Raw genomic sequence first — 15,765 nt, 5'->3', positions numbered from 1 at the left:
TGTCATTCAGTCAGGGGACTCTGCAGACATTGTCCGCTCTACAGGAACAAGGCGAAAGAGGTTTCTGAATGGCTGCAGAACCTTCAGATTGTGTCTCAGCCTTGATATGCAGTCTGGAAACAATGTTTTACTATTTAATGGTGGGAACAGAATTTCTACTAATGGGGGGGGGGGGGGAGAAAAACTCTCTACAAAAGCTGACAAAGCAGGAAGAACAGGATGACTGAGCTTTTAGATTAAAACTACTGGGGGTGTCTGAACTCTTATGGCTGTTAAGAAGAATAATGGTTTCCTTAATACGGCCAGATGATCAAATGAGTGTTGCTTAGATGAAAGAGGAAATATTTCCTATGTTGCTTTTAATCATCGAAATAATAGTGGAGCCCAGTGGGCTGTTTTTATTTTCTAATACTAATTCTATCTAATAATTACTTATTGAAATGGCCTGAAAAAGGACAGACTGAAGAGACTTCCATCAGTCCTTGAATTTCATGTGACCTTGAATTTAACTAAACCACTACAAGTTTTCTCACCTTGGGAGGAAAAAAAAAACAAAATAAAACTTCATTTTCTGGTTCAAAAGTGACCTATTATCCTATGTTTAAAAAAAATATGAATTCCTTCCTTCTCTAGGAGAGAAATGAATTACTCTAATGCCACAGGTGTTCTATGAGAAAGTTTTCAATATGCTTTGGCGAATCAGAGCACCAGTAATAGTTATTTCTTACTCCACCTCCCCCTGCTCCTTTAAAAAAACAAAAAAAAATTTAAAAAATAAAACAATACATAACATTAGAGTGTATAAGATTGCTGTATTTACACTATGATTGTTGAGGACTAAAAAGCGTACTTCTAAATTTGTTTGATGAAGTGTAACCATCTTCTTTAAATACTTTTTAATTAGGAATTAAAATTATAGGGCTTTTATACTTGATGTGAAAGTTTAATAATAAAAATAGAGAAGTAATTTCCAACTTATTTTAAGTGATTGGCAATACAATTAATCTTGTGCAGTAAGTTTTGAAAACTTAACCCACTGAAGGTGAAAACTGAATTGTTGAAATGTTAAGATTCCCATTGAAGATCCTCTGCTTCATAAAGTATATGTCTATTACTTTTTTTATTAAGAAAATGTGTTATGAATATTTTTGACTAGAATGAAATCCCTATCTAAACTCAACTTTAGGAGAAATAAAATTTTATTTGTTCACATTGCAAAAGTTTCTGTATGATCACTGCCCTAGGAAATTCCTTCTAATTCTCTACAGAGATGATGATGGTATGGACAGACATAATAGATTTGTGGGAAAAAGTGCAAAAAAAATTTATTGCTAATTAATGGTTTCCCACTTTGGCATGCAATTCAAATGGTGGATTCCAGATGAGTTGGTATGTTTTAAACTTGATGCTACTGAAAATGACAGTTCCATCTTTAATGAGGTGTATATCAACTGTCTGCTGCTTTCTAATGGGGAAGCTTTGCATATCAATAATATTTCATAAACATCTTTGTCCTTATTTAAGGGGAAAAAACTGTTACAGAAAATTAGCTTTGTAACCCCCTCCCCAAGGAAGCAAACTTTGAGCAATAAAAATGCCTATGCAGAAACATCATTGTTTAGTATGGTTCAGTGGATGCCAAGCATGTGTGTAGAATTCTTTGATAGTCATTGGACCACGTAGAAGTGAGGGATTAGCCTTCTGAGAACCACAAATACATAATTAACTACAGAGAAGTACTTTATGTTGCCCATTTATAACAATTATTCAAATAATTGTAATCATCAGTCTTTATACAATGGATAAAAGCCAATTAGAAATTGGAATACTTTCAGCCAATCCAAACACTGGAAAAATGGAATTTCTTCCTACTTAGATGCTTCTGTAATTTATTGCAGCACTTACTGCTTCCTCTTAAATTGTCTAATTCTATAGTTTGGGAGCACCTGTGGACTTGGAAATCATCCATTTCTCATTGGCCCACTGCCTTTAGGAGTCTCTCCCAAGGGCAATGGTAGAAATTCTTCTTCCTGAGCATTTAAACATCGGGAAATCCCATGCTGTCCAGAGAAGCCCCCATTACTTAATTACTTTAAGATCTCCTCTATCACTGGCTTTCATGACCCTGTAAAGCCCAATTGGAGGGGGGGGGGGGGGAGAATTGACACTTTTATTTACTTGATTTAGTTAAATCTGTGTTCCTCAGAAAAAGTAGCAAATCCTGTTCGAAACCCCAGAGTGCATTTGCTTGGTCTGTATTCTACTGCCAAAACAGAGTTCTGTTTTTTATTTTACTTATATTCCTAAATGCACTGTGCATTTTTCCCCTAATTAAATAAGCTACCTCAGTCTTAGAACATTTGTATTGTTCTGTGACCTTTCTTACTATATCTACTTGCAAATGAAACATCAGAAAATGGAAGCTGTTTCCTGGTCTAACCTCCCGCTTTTCTCCTCTGTTGACCTCTCTAGAGAAAAGCTGAGTTAGCTAAGAAATAACACTCATGGGCAAAGCTTGGAGTGCTGCAGACACCAGCATTTCAGGGCCCCAGCTGGTTCTCTCCTGGCCTAACTGCTTTTTCAGCTTTGAGGGTGTTTGTTTTTCATGGAGTATCGTTGATTTATGAAATACTTAAAAAAAATTTTTTTTTACATATCAGATTTTCTGATGAAGGAATAACCTGCAATCTGCAGTTAACAGATGCTATACCAATTTGAAATATGTGATCCAAGATAATCATAAATTGATAAAATGCTGTATTTGTCAGTATTGGCAAAAGATTTCAATTTGTAGCAAAACTCAAAATAAAATTTCTTACATACAGCAGTGTGGAGAATCTAAATAGAATTGTAATAAAGAGATGTAGCAGAGCATTGACAGCTAACAATCAGGTTTTATATTTTTGCATGCTGTTACGAATGAGTGATTTTGAGCATTCCCCTTCATGTTTCATGTGCTTTGAGCAGTGGAGACTGAGGAATCTTTCTGCCTCTCATTGTCTATCAGTAATAAAGTAAATTATTGGAGAACTGTACTTATGGCTTAATATATTTGAGCTATGGGAAAAAATGATGGCAAGTGATTTGGCTCATATTTTTCAAAAAAAAATTCATCCTCAGTTCTTAAGTGTTTTGTTTATGTCCCTCGAGGAATGGAAAAAAAAACGAGTTTGTTTTTACTTGTAAGGCCTTACTCAGTTGCCCAATTCCGCAGAAGAACTGGACAGTGAGGATCTCTCAGGTAAGGGCTAGTCATTAGGTAAAGTTCTGCAGTGTCCAACCTGTGGGAATGTTGTTCACTTCTGCATCGTGGCCATTTTGAGTTGCAATCAGCAGTTTTCCTGATGCAAACAACCTGCCTTACTGAAATAAGATTGTTTTCTGTTGATGATGTCCTCCCATCCCCTTCCCTTGCTGCTGGAATTGGTATTTCTAACTGAATGTATTTCAGCCTGGGAAGGTATCCTGCATGCAATCAAGGTCAATTTACCTTTGCAGTTGTTTCACAACTACTCTTAGTTCAGTGGCTTGAAATAATTGTTGCATCCTAATTATATGATGGTTCTGGAGAAATTTTTGTTGCAATTGTAAAGCAGTTAAGGATGTTGGATTGTGTGACAAGATCTATTTCTATAAAAGAAAAAAAAATCATCCCTTTAAATCCTTACTGCCTACTTCTTTGGGATGGGATAGTAAAGTCATGATCTGATTATGTTAGGAATAAGGGTGGGATGGGGAAAGAAGGGGCCAATTGTTTTGTCACAGCCATGATGTAAACTAATTATCCACCTCAGACCTTTTTCACAGCAGACTGAGCACTTGCAAAAGTAGGTTTCATGCTTGATTCCCGGATTTAGGTGTTACTAATCCAGAATAAGAAGCATATCCTACAAAGAGGGGAGGGAGGAGATTTAAAGTGATCAGAGCTTAAACAATTATGAGTTCCCATACTATGGTGACAACTTCTACCAGCTATTAGTTTCTTAAACTTTCCTGTTAATCTCTTTATAAATAATGACACCTCCCACATTGTTTCCAAAGAGGTCCTTTCTATTGTTGCCAATAGAGAAAATTAGTTTGGGAACTCACTTGTCCTACAAGAAGAGAGCTGAGCCTTCTCCATGTGCTCCTCTTCAGAAGCAGAGTGGCTGAGAGGCCAGTCCCCTCTAGTCCAGCTTGAACTTGACCTAAGAAGAAACCTTTCCTACCTTTTCCAGCAATGACCATTTGTCCTCTTGCTGTAATATCTCCAGTAAAGGAGAAACCATTATCTCTCTTATCAGGAAGCTTTTTAGACAACTCTGGTTATTCAATACTAAATCTCCCTTCTCCAATTCCTACCCATTGCTCTGGTTCTGCCCTCTGAAGCTAATCAGAGTAAAAATCTAATCCCTCTTTAAAGTGGTAGCCCCTCCGACACTTGAAGATTTGCTATCATCTCCACCAAGTCAGTATAGAGGTTCAGTCTTTATCAGACCAACAATTTCATCATTCCCAGAAATGAGTGACATCTTTACTTTCCCTCCCTTCAGACATGAATTTACTCTAAATCCCTAAATGAATAAATGACCTAGGAATGGTGAAGGGAAAAATCCAGAAGGAATTGATGTCATTTTGACTCTTTTTATTGTGTTTTATTTAATGAAGTTGTAAAAAGGTTTAGCTAGTGGCCTTTTTGTTCCTGATACAGATAGGTGGTCCTGTCCTTCTTTGAAGTTTAATCCATTTGTTGATGTGAGAAGTAAGCAATTTATGAATAAATTTTTCTAGTTGCTTGAAGATGATCCCTGGGCTTATGTTGTCCCGTTACTGATCTCAGTGGAAATGAGTGCCTCAAAGTGAAAGGGGCAAGAGACTAGCTAGTTCATGTGGATAGGATCCAGACCTGCTCTCTCCCAGTTGTTTGCTTGCGCTGTCACCTAACAAGAATCACTCAGACAAGCAAAAGTAATTTTTCTTCTTTTTTAGGATAAAGATGACTAATTTGCCCCACCCACCCGGATTTAGTAATTAAGACTGCTGGGTAGTTCAGCATTGCTGGCACATGCTTCTTTGCTGTGGCCTTATCAATCACCCTCCAGTCAGGAACAATAAACCAATAACTGTTTGTGTGTGTTCAAGATAATTCAGTTAAATTAATATATTAAGTTGTTTCTCTCTTCCCCCACCCCCCATTTCCAGATGCATCTCAGTCACACATTGCTCAGCAGCGTGCATCATGTAAAACACTGATGAACAATCAGGCAAGGACTGGGCTGCCTTTACATCTGGTTTGATGAACTAATCAAAAACTGATTAGCACCTTTGTTCAAAGGGGATGCTGATTAATCAATTATTATTGATTGTGAGCCTCAGCTTCACTCTTCAGCTAAGAGACGTCTGGAAAAAAAACAACCAATAAAAATTGAGCAGCTGTCATAGTGTTTAAATTTATTAAAACAAAATACATTATTTTTTATGAAGCTGTCTTGAAATGGGTCACTGAAGGGGAGCATATTGATTGAAGAAGGATGAACTCCTTGAATTCCTGTAGCTTAGAGACCGAATTCAATTATAATACAAGACAAACAGGTTAACACCCATCTTAAACAGTCCATCAATAAATTAGAGTAGGTGTTGCACACTTAATGCTAAACTGTGGTAATGAATAATATTACCATCCATTCCCATGCTGCATCTTGGTGGCAATTTCACCCTTTCTTTATTGGGAATAAATGTTATATACTTACATTTCTTTGAAATAATAGCATCTTGGTCTCTAGTTTCCATTTTTCCCTCCCCCAAAAAACATACACCAATACTGCTTCAGTTAATGACATTTTCATAAGCAGCATATGGTACTCCATCCTCATGCAGCAAAGTATGTTGCCCAGCTGATCCTCCTCTTTAATCTGCATTTAAAAAAAAAGTATTTCATGCCTGTATATTAAGAGATTTAATTATTAGTAGACCTAGGGAGCTTACCCAGTTTTTCTTTGAACCCTTTCATTTACTTTTTTGGGTGTTAACTTTATTGATGATGGATCCACACGAGTTTTTGAATTGTTTTATCAATTACATCTGCTGTTTGCTAGTGACAGCTGGTGGTTATTGCCACCCGTGAGGAATAGGATAGCTTTAAGCATATTCATTCCTCTATTTTATTTTAAAACCTTTTAAAATTTTTTTAATCTTTCCTACACCACAGTCTCCCCCTTCAGCAATGGAAGGGCCTTGGGGAACATTTAGTGTTGTGTAGTGATAAATATAAAATGTCCCAAAATGAAGGCTGTCTAGCACATACAAAGAGATCCATCAGCTTTCTCTTTTAAAGAATAAGTACAGAAAAGAAACTCCACATCTCTCACATTTCCCCAAAACATGCTTATAACATCTTGGACTACAAACCATAATATAAGCCTGTAAAAATCTGAATCCTGGTGGTGGGTGGAGGGGGCAAATTTGTCATCTTTATCCTAAAAAGAAGAAATATTACTTTCCCTTGTATGAGTGATTTTTGTTAGATGACAGAACAAGCAAACAACTGGGAGAGAGCTGGTCTGGATCCCATCTAGAACAACCAGTTTTTTAAGTATTAGAAAAGTAGGGGTAAGGAGCTAATCTTTGGATGGCTTTGACAGAGCATCCCCTGATATTAATTAAGGAAGACCCTGAATGAATCCATATTCCCTTCACAACACAAAGGAAACCTTAGCTGAAACCTGTCAAAATAACCAGGCTAATTTTTGACCCAAACAAACATTTGTAGGACTTTGGTTTGCAAATTATGTGATTGGATATTTTGGCATCTAGAAACACCCTAAGGGTCAGATTTTTAGTTCCTTTTTGGACAACCCTTTTTTATATCCTCTGAAAGCAAGGTTCTATTCCTAAATTAGTTGATCAAGCCATATGATTCCCTTGCTTTCCTTCATTATCAGCCGTATCATAAAATATGATACCCAAGTTTGGCAGGCAGGCAGGCCATCTAATATCCATTCTAAAGGGAGACATTTTTTTTAAAGTCTCCAAGGAAGGCTGTGTAGGAAGGCCTGAGGTATGGATTCTAATTCTAAATTCCACCTTCCATTTTTATTGTGGAATTAATTAGCCAATTTTTAAAAAATAGAACAAGTTTGATTTGAAATTATAAATCTAGGGGGTTATCTCCCACTTTGAGATGTATTGTTCCTAGAAGTTCCTTTCCAAATTAGTAAGACTTTAGTCACTTGATTCCTGGCTAGGAAAGATAATAACCCCATATCACCCACTAGTGCTTCCTTTGGCAGGGATGTAGGGAGGAAACAAGGGATTGATTTCTTTTCCTTGGCAGTTTCATTCTCCTAAAGTCTAGAAGTTGTGTTTACCTCTGAGGTGGTTGTAAAACATCATGAGAAATGTTAAAATATTCAGGTTGGGAAAAATTAAAACATTGATTGTTTTATTTGAATAAATAAGAGGCACTGAGGTTTGAGCAGTTGTTCAGAATCCATGGCAATTGCCTTTTGACATGCATAGGGCATGACCATAATGGTTTTGATGGGTATTTGGCATAATCCAACATGCTGCTGTTTTCCCTCCATGGCCAAGAATGAGTCTGTTAAGTAAGAATGTTTTCTTCAAACTAAAAGGCAGACAAAGTGTGAACTCCATTTCTACAGGTTGGACACTACTCTGGGGTAACTTCACCATATTCATTAACCCATCTTCCCAGGAATCTCCCAAATTCCTAAAATCCACTTGAGCATCTTTCTGTAAAAGAGAGATTCTAGTGGGATATGTCTCTGTAGAGACAATATACTTAACTTTATGCTCTTTATCAGATGTGCTCTCATTTAAAGGAAAACTTTAGTGTGATTCTCATTTTCTTACTGTTGCTTAAGATTAAAGAGCATCAACTCACCATTACATCCTTCTTATTTGATGGGTAGAGATGACCGCTATACAAATGTGCCTTTTGGTCTGCCTGGAGATGCAGAATGCTACAGAGGATTTGCATCCTGTTAGGTAGAAACCATTGGAAATCATTTTTGATGTTGCTTAATTTGAGAGAGGAGAACTGACAGGTTTTTAAAATCACTTTTAACATTCAGTTATAAAAACGTGTCACCTTTAACCAGACTCTCCCCATAAACCTGGCCTCTGCAAAGAAAAGCAGCTCAGTAGATGATAACAGTATATTCATGATAAAATCCAAGGCCCAGGCTGTGAGGTTCCTTGGTATAATTATTTCATCAAGTGTTTATTGGGTGCCTTTTCTGAAGGTGGACGTTCAAAGAAATATAAGGGATGGCTCTACCTGATAGAAGCTTTTCATTTGCATTGCCTTACCTTATGGAAGAAGTCAAAGGTAAATACAGATATAAAGAGATATAAAGATATAAAGCCTGTGTTGATACTGTTTTATACTATATTATATCTTAATTCTTTCTGCATCTCCAGATTGAACCTTCTCTAGAAAATATTCTTGGATTGTATTGGTCAAATAATTTCTCCTCAAACCTTTATGAATTCTGATGCTATTGTAGACCACATTATGTACATTATTGCGTGGATATAGATATACATATATGTGTGTGTGTGTGTATATCTATTTCCACATAGATATAGATACATATACTTTTAATGGGAGCCAGTTGAGCTCAATATGGTATGATAATCAACTACAGTTTTCCTTTAAGCTGCTTAAAATAGATTCTTTGAAATGCTAGTGTGGTTATAGTTAAATTGAGATAGATGCAGTTAAAGTGTAGTACTAGAAGCCTGCAATGCAATTCAGAAATCTTCCTGGTTTTCTTTCCTTCCTTGCATTCACTCCTCTCTTCCTACTTTTCTAAGAAGAAAGGTTATGCTGTATAGAGGCTACTATGCTCCAATATATATTAACATCTTAATGGGAAAGCTGTGCATGTCCTGTATACATTTACTACTCTCTGACAAGAGGGAATTAAATGTCAGAAGGATTTGTAGCATCTATAATTGAATTGGTGCTGAGAAAAGCAAATCTTAAAGAAGAATAACATATTAGGATTAGCAAATAATGTGGCATTTTGTCAGCTCATGCCATTCAGTGTGTTCCCCTTCAGTAATAAAGTTGTGCTTTTCAAAATACACACTTATTTGTGTTACTGTAGATGGGAAACACAATCGGGGCTGGAAATGATTAGCTCCATTTTTCAATAGTGCCAGTGTTTGATTTTTAAGGTCAGGTTTTCCCCCCCTCAAGGGGGAATGGGGTGGGTGATGTGGTACTGGGATTTTCTCTCCCCCCTCTTCCCAACTTCAACAAAGTGATAGTGAATGACATCATGGTCATTAAGTTTCTACCTGGGTAGACCAATCCTGTAGCCCCAAGGGGCTCGAGTCAGCATTTCCATTAGAAACCATTATTTTAAGAGTTTATAATTGAGCTGGCTTGTCCAGCAGGATCTCAGCCCTGGAAAAGAATCTTTATTAACTAAATTGGATAGTAGAAGTGTTGCAAAATTCAACATTTCTGACCTTTTTCCTGTTCAACTGTAAATGTACAACATTTGTAGTAGGCTGGGCATCTGTCCAGTAATTAGAAGCAGCAGGACTAAATATTATTAGAATCTATCTGTTAAGTATTTGCTTTGAAAATTAGATGAGATAACTTGTAACTTACAAAAATATGGGTCTGTAAGTGAAGTGTATAACTCTGCAGATTAGTTAGTTGTGCTTTAAATTATCAGCTGGAGACGGTTTGATAAAGTCAAGGTAAGCCAACCAAGACAGTATTTTGTCCTCATACCTTAAGCATTGCCTGACCATACTAGGAAGTTTCAATACCTCCCTTCCTTTCCAGAGTAATCTGTTGTTTTAGAGACATAAAACTTGGTGTAGTTTTGTCAGAAAACTTCCCCAAGCTCTCCTTTTTACCAAAGAATTTCTCTGGCCATGATCCTAATTGTCAGGTGTCTAGTTAATGATATTCATGGTCCAATATCTAGTTGTTCAGATGATACCTTGAATGTGACTTTTTGTGTTAAAGTGGCAGTTCAGGCTACTCCCCACCACTAAATGTATCTACTTAGGTTATGTGGCCCATGGTAGAATAGAGCTGCAGACTATGGATATTCAAGATAGGGAACTTGATTGCCAGAATGGCCTTTCAGGGAGAATTTTGGCAAGTAATGAGATAAAAAGGAGAGAGAGGAGAGACACCCTGTTGCTGCTGCCACCACCCACCACCACCTCCACCTCTCCATCCACCTCCACCCTCACCTTTACCTCCACAACCACCACGGTTGCCATCTTCCCCAGCTAGGAATCCAAAAAAACAAAAACAACTTCTAACAGCCTTTGCAGTGAAGGCAAGAACTGCCTCTACCTGATTGCCTACAGGGAAAGAGGTCAGACCAGGTTACCTGACCCAAGGTAAGATAATAGGCTACTTGGGCCATTCTTTATTCTCCCTCTCCCTCTCCCTCCCCCTTCCCTCAAGAGTTCCTTTGAATTTTTTCCCTTGACAGTGCCTGAGATACTGAAATGGGCCAGTTGGGTAGTGGTTCTCTGATCCAACAGTTGTGTTCAACTTAATTTTCTATCAGCAGGTATATACTTTCACCTGAAGCCAAGCTTTTTGTCTTAGGCGAACCTAATTCCTGAATACCACCAGTTCTGATGTTTCTTTTTTTTTCAGAGATGCTTTTGCTGGCCTCAGAACCTTAGAACTCTTTCTAAGATGCGACTGATATAGGCAGGGAGATACCTATCTAAGACTTATAATATTTCAGAAAGGTTCACCAAGCACTTGACTCCCAACAGCCACAATGAACTCTCAGCAACAATAGATCCAGTGAATGTGATGGGGCCAGTGTTTGTTTTTCTTTTAACCTTGAGATCAACTTGTATCACATTTTCTCAAGTGTAGTTGTAGTATATCTCCAAACTACTACACTGGCAGAAACTTTATGCTGAATCAGACGGCAACTACAAACTGCTTCTGCCTTTTTGAATAAAGTGGTAGCTATCAGTTAAGTACAGATTATTTCCAGACAATGAATACATATATGTTGATTAATGAATGGTACAATTCTTGTCTTGCAGAAGGTGAACCCCACTCGTGTAACCTGAAAAGGTGAACTTATTTTATCCATTCACCTGAAATTTACTCTTCTTGCTGACCTGCCCAGTTCTTACAAATCTTATATCATCTTAAAAGTAGCAGAGGACTGAGTTTTGCTCATTTTTTCCTTTTTGCATCCTTCCCACAGGAAATTAGACATTTGGAGATGTTTCAGAAAATTTTGTAGGTGATGGGTCCTCTGAGAAGGACCAATGCCCCGGGAGATTGACTTGGGTATGACAGCATGAGCCAAAACTTTTCAAGTATCTCATGAAAGTAATTTCTAAGGAATCTTCCAGAGCTCTTGACTTTTTAGTTAAACAGGAATAATAAAGGAGCTATCAGTCTCAGCACTTCCTTGAGAACCTTATTCCTTCATCCCTGGTCCCCATCCTAACAAGACCAACGCCAAGTACCTTCCTTGTGTAAAGGTGAAGTAGGGATCCCACAAGCCATATTGATCTAGCCAATTGCCTGGGCAACCTCAGTCAGGGATGCAAAATTCAATAAATCTAGTAACTTTGTAGGGATGAATTAATTAAATGTTTGACCAAACACATCCAGTAAATGGTGTTATAAATATCCACTCCTATTGTGTGAAGTCTTCAGATACTGTTTTACATCATGAGTGAGGCTGCCTCTGGGTCTACTCTAGGTAGTTCTTAGGCAAACCCTCCTGGCAGTAACAGTTTTTCCTGATGCTGCTTGAGAGAATCAATAACAATATAAAAACTCCCCCTACCCTACACATGAAAACAAATGGAAAGAACCAAGATGAGTCCAGAAACAGTTATGACCTTTATACGTGAGGCCAAGGAGTGACAGAAGCAGTAGAGAGCTGGTGAATTGGGCACAACTCTATTATCATCTGCCACAATAAACCTGAGAAGTGGCAGTGGGAAGTGAGCAAGGAGGCAGTGAGGAACTCATAACCTACAATATTCCCTGTAAATTAAACACTGGTAACCTTCTATGTCTGTCCACAGTAAATGAAGGCAGGGAAAGATATCTTGGTGGTAGTAAACTTCCTGATCAAAGTAGGTATCAAAATAGCAATAGAGATTACCCTTATAAATAAATAACTAATAAAATATGCATGCCTTTAAATAAAAAGATAAACTAGAACCTGTCTGCTTAATTAGGAGATAGGGCATGTCAGTACAGGAAAAGAAGGAAGTTAAGCTTATTTATTTGTAAGCCTGGTCACAGCAAGGCTTATAACAAATGATTGTTTTGAAGTAATTATACCTCTGGTGAAATCTCATTTGCTCCTAAAGCTTGCCCAAAGACACCCTTTTCTTGGATTATATTGTTTCCAGTTGTGGAAGCTGGTAATGGTGAATATTGCTTTTAAGAGTAGACACACAGATGCCTTTCCCAACCTTTGTTTGTCTTGACCCTTTTAAGAGAGGTTGACTTGCTTATTTCTTCAAGCTTCTTTTTGGTTTTCACTTAATTCCATATGACCAACTCTACTCTCTTCAATGCCTGGCTTATTTGCTCCACCCGGGGTCTTTAAGACATCAAGATGAAAGACAAACTTTTCAAAATGTCTGAAGCAAAAGTCAGTTGGATATGAGTTGATTCTCATCATTGCAAAATCCCTTCTGTGATCATTCCCCTGGGGAAAATACCCCTTATTTGATTTTGTATGATTTTTTTTACTCCCTTTTAGTCAATTCTGATTTTCTTCAACTCACGTGTCTTTTTTTTTTCCTCGTGCTAATCCTTTGAATGGGTGAGTGTATCTAGTGTGTAAGGCAATGCCTTCAGCAGACATAGTGTCCCATGAGGAGTGCTTTTCAGCAACATGTTTTCTTTCCCCAAAGTCATTTCCCTCATGGAGCCATACTTTGTTGAAATGACTTGTGTGACAGTGAGTACTATAACAAATGTGGTCTGCAACACTTCTGACCAAGGAAGGAGATTCCTCACCACTATGCTTCAAGTTTAGCTTATTAGCTGTGTCACTGGAGGGGTTCCCACATCACGGAGCTGGCTAATTGGCTGCTGAGCTGTTGGCCCGCTGAACCCATCTCCATTCCCCAATTAAACCCCCCATCATCCTGTAGTACTGAGCAACCTGACAGCTGTCTCTGCTTGTAGGAGTTTTGTTTGTGTGGGGCTTTCCCCCCTCTTTTCTTGTGGTCCTTTCAAATGTAGCTTAATGACACACTTTAAGAACTTCATTTTTAATTTAAACTCTTTTAATTAAAATGCATTTTATAGAACTCTCAGTCACGAGTTATTTCCCCACATCCTTCAGTACTTAATCTCAGAGCAGAATTGGAAATATCGATAGAAAGTGTAAATCATGCCCTCCTGCTGAAAGCGTTGTATCAGGTTTCGGCTCAAAAGAGCACCATTACCTTTAGCTGTCACGGATCTGTACACTTGATCGATAAACTTCAAATATTATTAGAGGTGGAGGCTTCAGAGATTTGCTCTGTTCTTTGGAGAGAGACAGAGATAAATCTTTCTTAAAAATTGACTTGAATTTGCACTCTCAGTCTTCCTGGTGAAATGCATTTCTCTTAGGCGTCCAGCGACTGCAAGGGGAACAGATTTATAGGCCATGTGCTTCTTGTACTGAAAGATTTAAATGGTAAATCCTTCACATATGACTTCACAAATCATGTAAAGTTAAAAGATTTTTACCGTTTCTGTTGCTGCTGTGCTTAAATTGTAAGGTACAGCTAGTAAATCATTTTAATGGAGGTGTCGTACTTGACTCAATAAAAAAAAAGACAATGGTTTAGCTTCCATTCCAAAATGTTAATGTATTAATCAACGGGAGAATAATTGTATTTTACTATGTTATAAATCTTGGGTGCCATTAGGATTTCAGCAAGGGGTGATGTAGCCACATTCCTAAATTAAAATTGTTTACACTGCCATACATTCATTCTACATCACCATAGCTCATTCTGGGTTCATTTTGGAGTTGTTCCCCAGCCAAATATGTCATTCCTCAGTCAGAAGAAGACATCCTGAGGGAGCGATGCTTATAAAAGAAAATTAATTGCATGCAGGGGTATTAAATAAATAAAATAAAATCTGACTATGGCAATGTACAATTATTCCTTGCTATCTTTTTTGGAATAGGTTTTTATGTTTTAGATTGAGGCTTACTGCCTCATAGATCCTAACTGTAGTGGGCACGTCATTTGTATTTAAAAGCTTTAGTGTCCTTGCCTTATCTCTAGGCCACTGTGGTTTTTGAGATCCTCACCTTGCCTAGGCATAGGATATCATTTAGCATCAGTATAAGTGGGCTGTCTCTCCCTGTCTCCAGCCCAAGCTGTTGCCTGAAGGTGCCATTCTGTAAGCTTTTAAATGATTAGGTCAGCCTCTTTAATTAGGATCTGCAACTGGACATTGATAGAGTGACATTTTCGACCAGGTTAGGATCAGTCAGTCAGGTCCCCTTCCTCCCCTGTGCACTCCGTCCTTTCTCTCTCTCTCTCTCTCTCTCTCTCTCTCTCTCTCTCTCGCTCTCGCTCTCGCTCTCGCTCTCGCTCTCGCTCTCTCTCCTTGCTTCACATGCATTAGTGACCCCAATATTACTTATCACGAAATTTCCTTGGGGGGAGAACAGATCAGTTCAGCACTGGACAGGTCAGTCTGTTCCCTCGCAAGTAATTGGATCTACCTCGATTGTTCTTTCCAACCTCCCCATTAAAAAACAAGATGACCTTGTAACCCTGGAAGCAGCAACCCTCCCGAGCTTCCCAGTGACTTGTAATAAGCTCTGCCTCCTTATTCCTCTTCTGATTTTGACAGATTCCCGAGCAGGTGAAGACAACTCCATAAGGGCCGTGGATCACGCAGTGATTGGTGGAGTTGTTGCTGTGGTGGTGTTTGCCATGCTGTGCCTGCTCATCATTTTGGGGCGATACTTTGCTAGACATAAAGGTAAGCACAGTGTTGGGGAAGTCTGGGGAATCCTTCTGCCATCCCAACCTCTCATTTTGGTGGGGGGCTCTCCTACTCTGTCCTTGAGAGGTGGCTTGGTTTGCCTGGTCACACAATTCTGAAATCCAGAAAATGGGAAGAAAATACTGCAGGTGCTGATTAAGACTGTGGAATTAGTGGTCAAATCTTCTCCGTCCACAGATCTCTATCCTCTCTATATAAGACACTGCCTGGTCCATTTTAAGTGCCATGTTAAGGATTACAAAGCTAGCCATGCTTTCTCTTCAGTCATCCTGGGTGTGGTGTGAAATCCAATAAAGTCTACATAGGGAGATCATATCTTTTGTTTACCCATTCTGGTGGGGAGGTGGATGGGTACACTGCCAGGCCCAGAATTGCTTTTTTTGGTAATATGGTCACAACAAGAGATACTTCCCTGGATTGATACATTACAGTCAAAGAAATCCATTGGTCTAAAAACCACATAAATATGTATTTTTAAAATTATCAGTGCAATAGATTTAAATTGCTATTAATCATCACACTTATCAAATGTGCAATCTGGATGTGCAATCATCTCTTCCAACTCTCCGCCTTTCTGCCCCATGCTGCTCTAATCCTCTTCTCCCCTTCTGGTAATTTATTCTTCTTTTTCTTTTTCAACCCCTGTCTTTCTCAGTTGTGTTTTCCAAGCACTTTGGGGATTTTCATTTGCTATTAAAATCTAGGTGTTTGAAGGATTTGGTTCTGGGGAAAGGCAGCTTAAGTCGAAAAAAAAGTTC

At 38.3% G+C, this 15,765-nt stretch overlaps 1 protein-coding gene across 4 annotated transcripts in view; it reads left to right on the top strand.

The window, feature by feature from the left end:
- The window catches only part of CADM1 (cell adhesion molecule 1), a 340,937-nt gene extending 325,817 nt beyond the window's left edge, over positions 1-15,120 (top strand). For 2 of the 4 annotated variants that reach the window (XM_074216729.1, XM_074216732.1), the window contains 2 exons: positions 3,188-3,241; positions 14,852-15,120. In XM_074216729.1, coding sequence (XP_074072830.1) covers positions 3,188-3,241; positions 14,852-15,105 — 308 coding nt within the window. In that variant the 3' untranslated portion in view covers positions 15,106-15,120. The remainder of the gene's footprint in view (positions 1-3,187; positions 3,242-14,851) is intronic. The other 2 variants (XM_074216730.1, XM_074216731.1) reach the window with 1 other exon arrangement.
- Positions 15,121-15,765: the final 645 nt, after the last annotated feature.

Source organism: Macrotis lagotis, chromosome 1 (genome assembly GCF_037893015.1).
Source record: "Macrotis lagotis isolate mMagLag1 chromosome 1, bilby.v1.9.chrom.fasta, whole genome shotgun sequence".
Classification (NCBI taxonomy): Eukaryota; Metazoa; Chordata; class Mammalia; order Peramelemorphia; family Peramelidae; genus Macrotis; species Macrotis lagotis.
The sequence above is the reverse complement of the archived record's forward strand: the minus strand, read 5'-3'. Positions and strand labels throughout refer to the sequence as shown.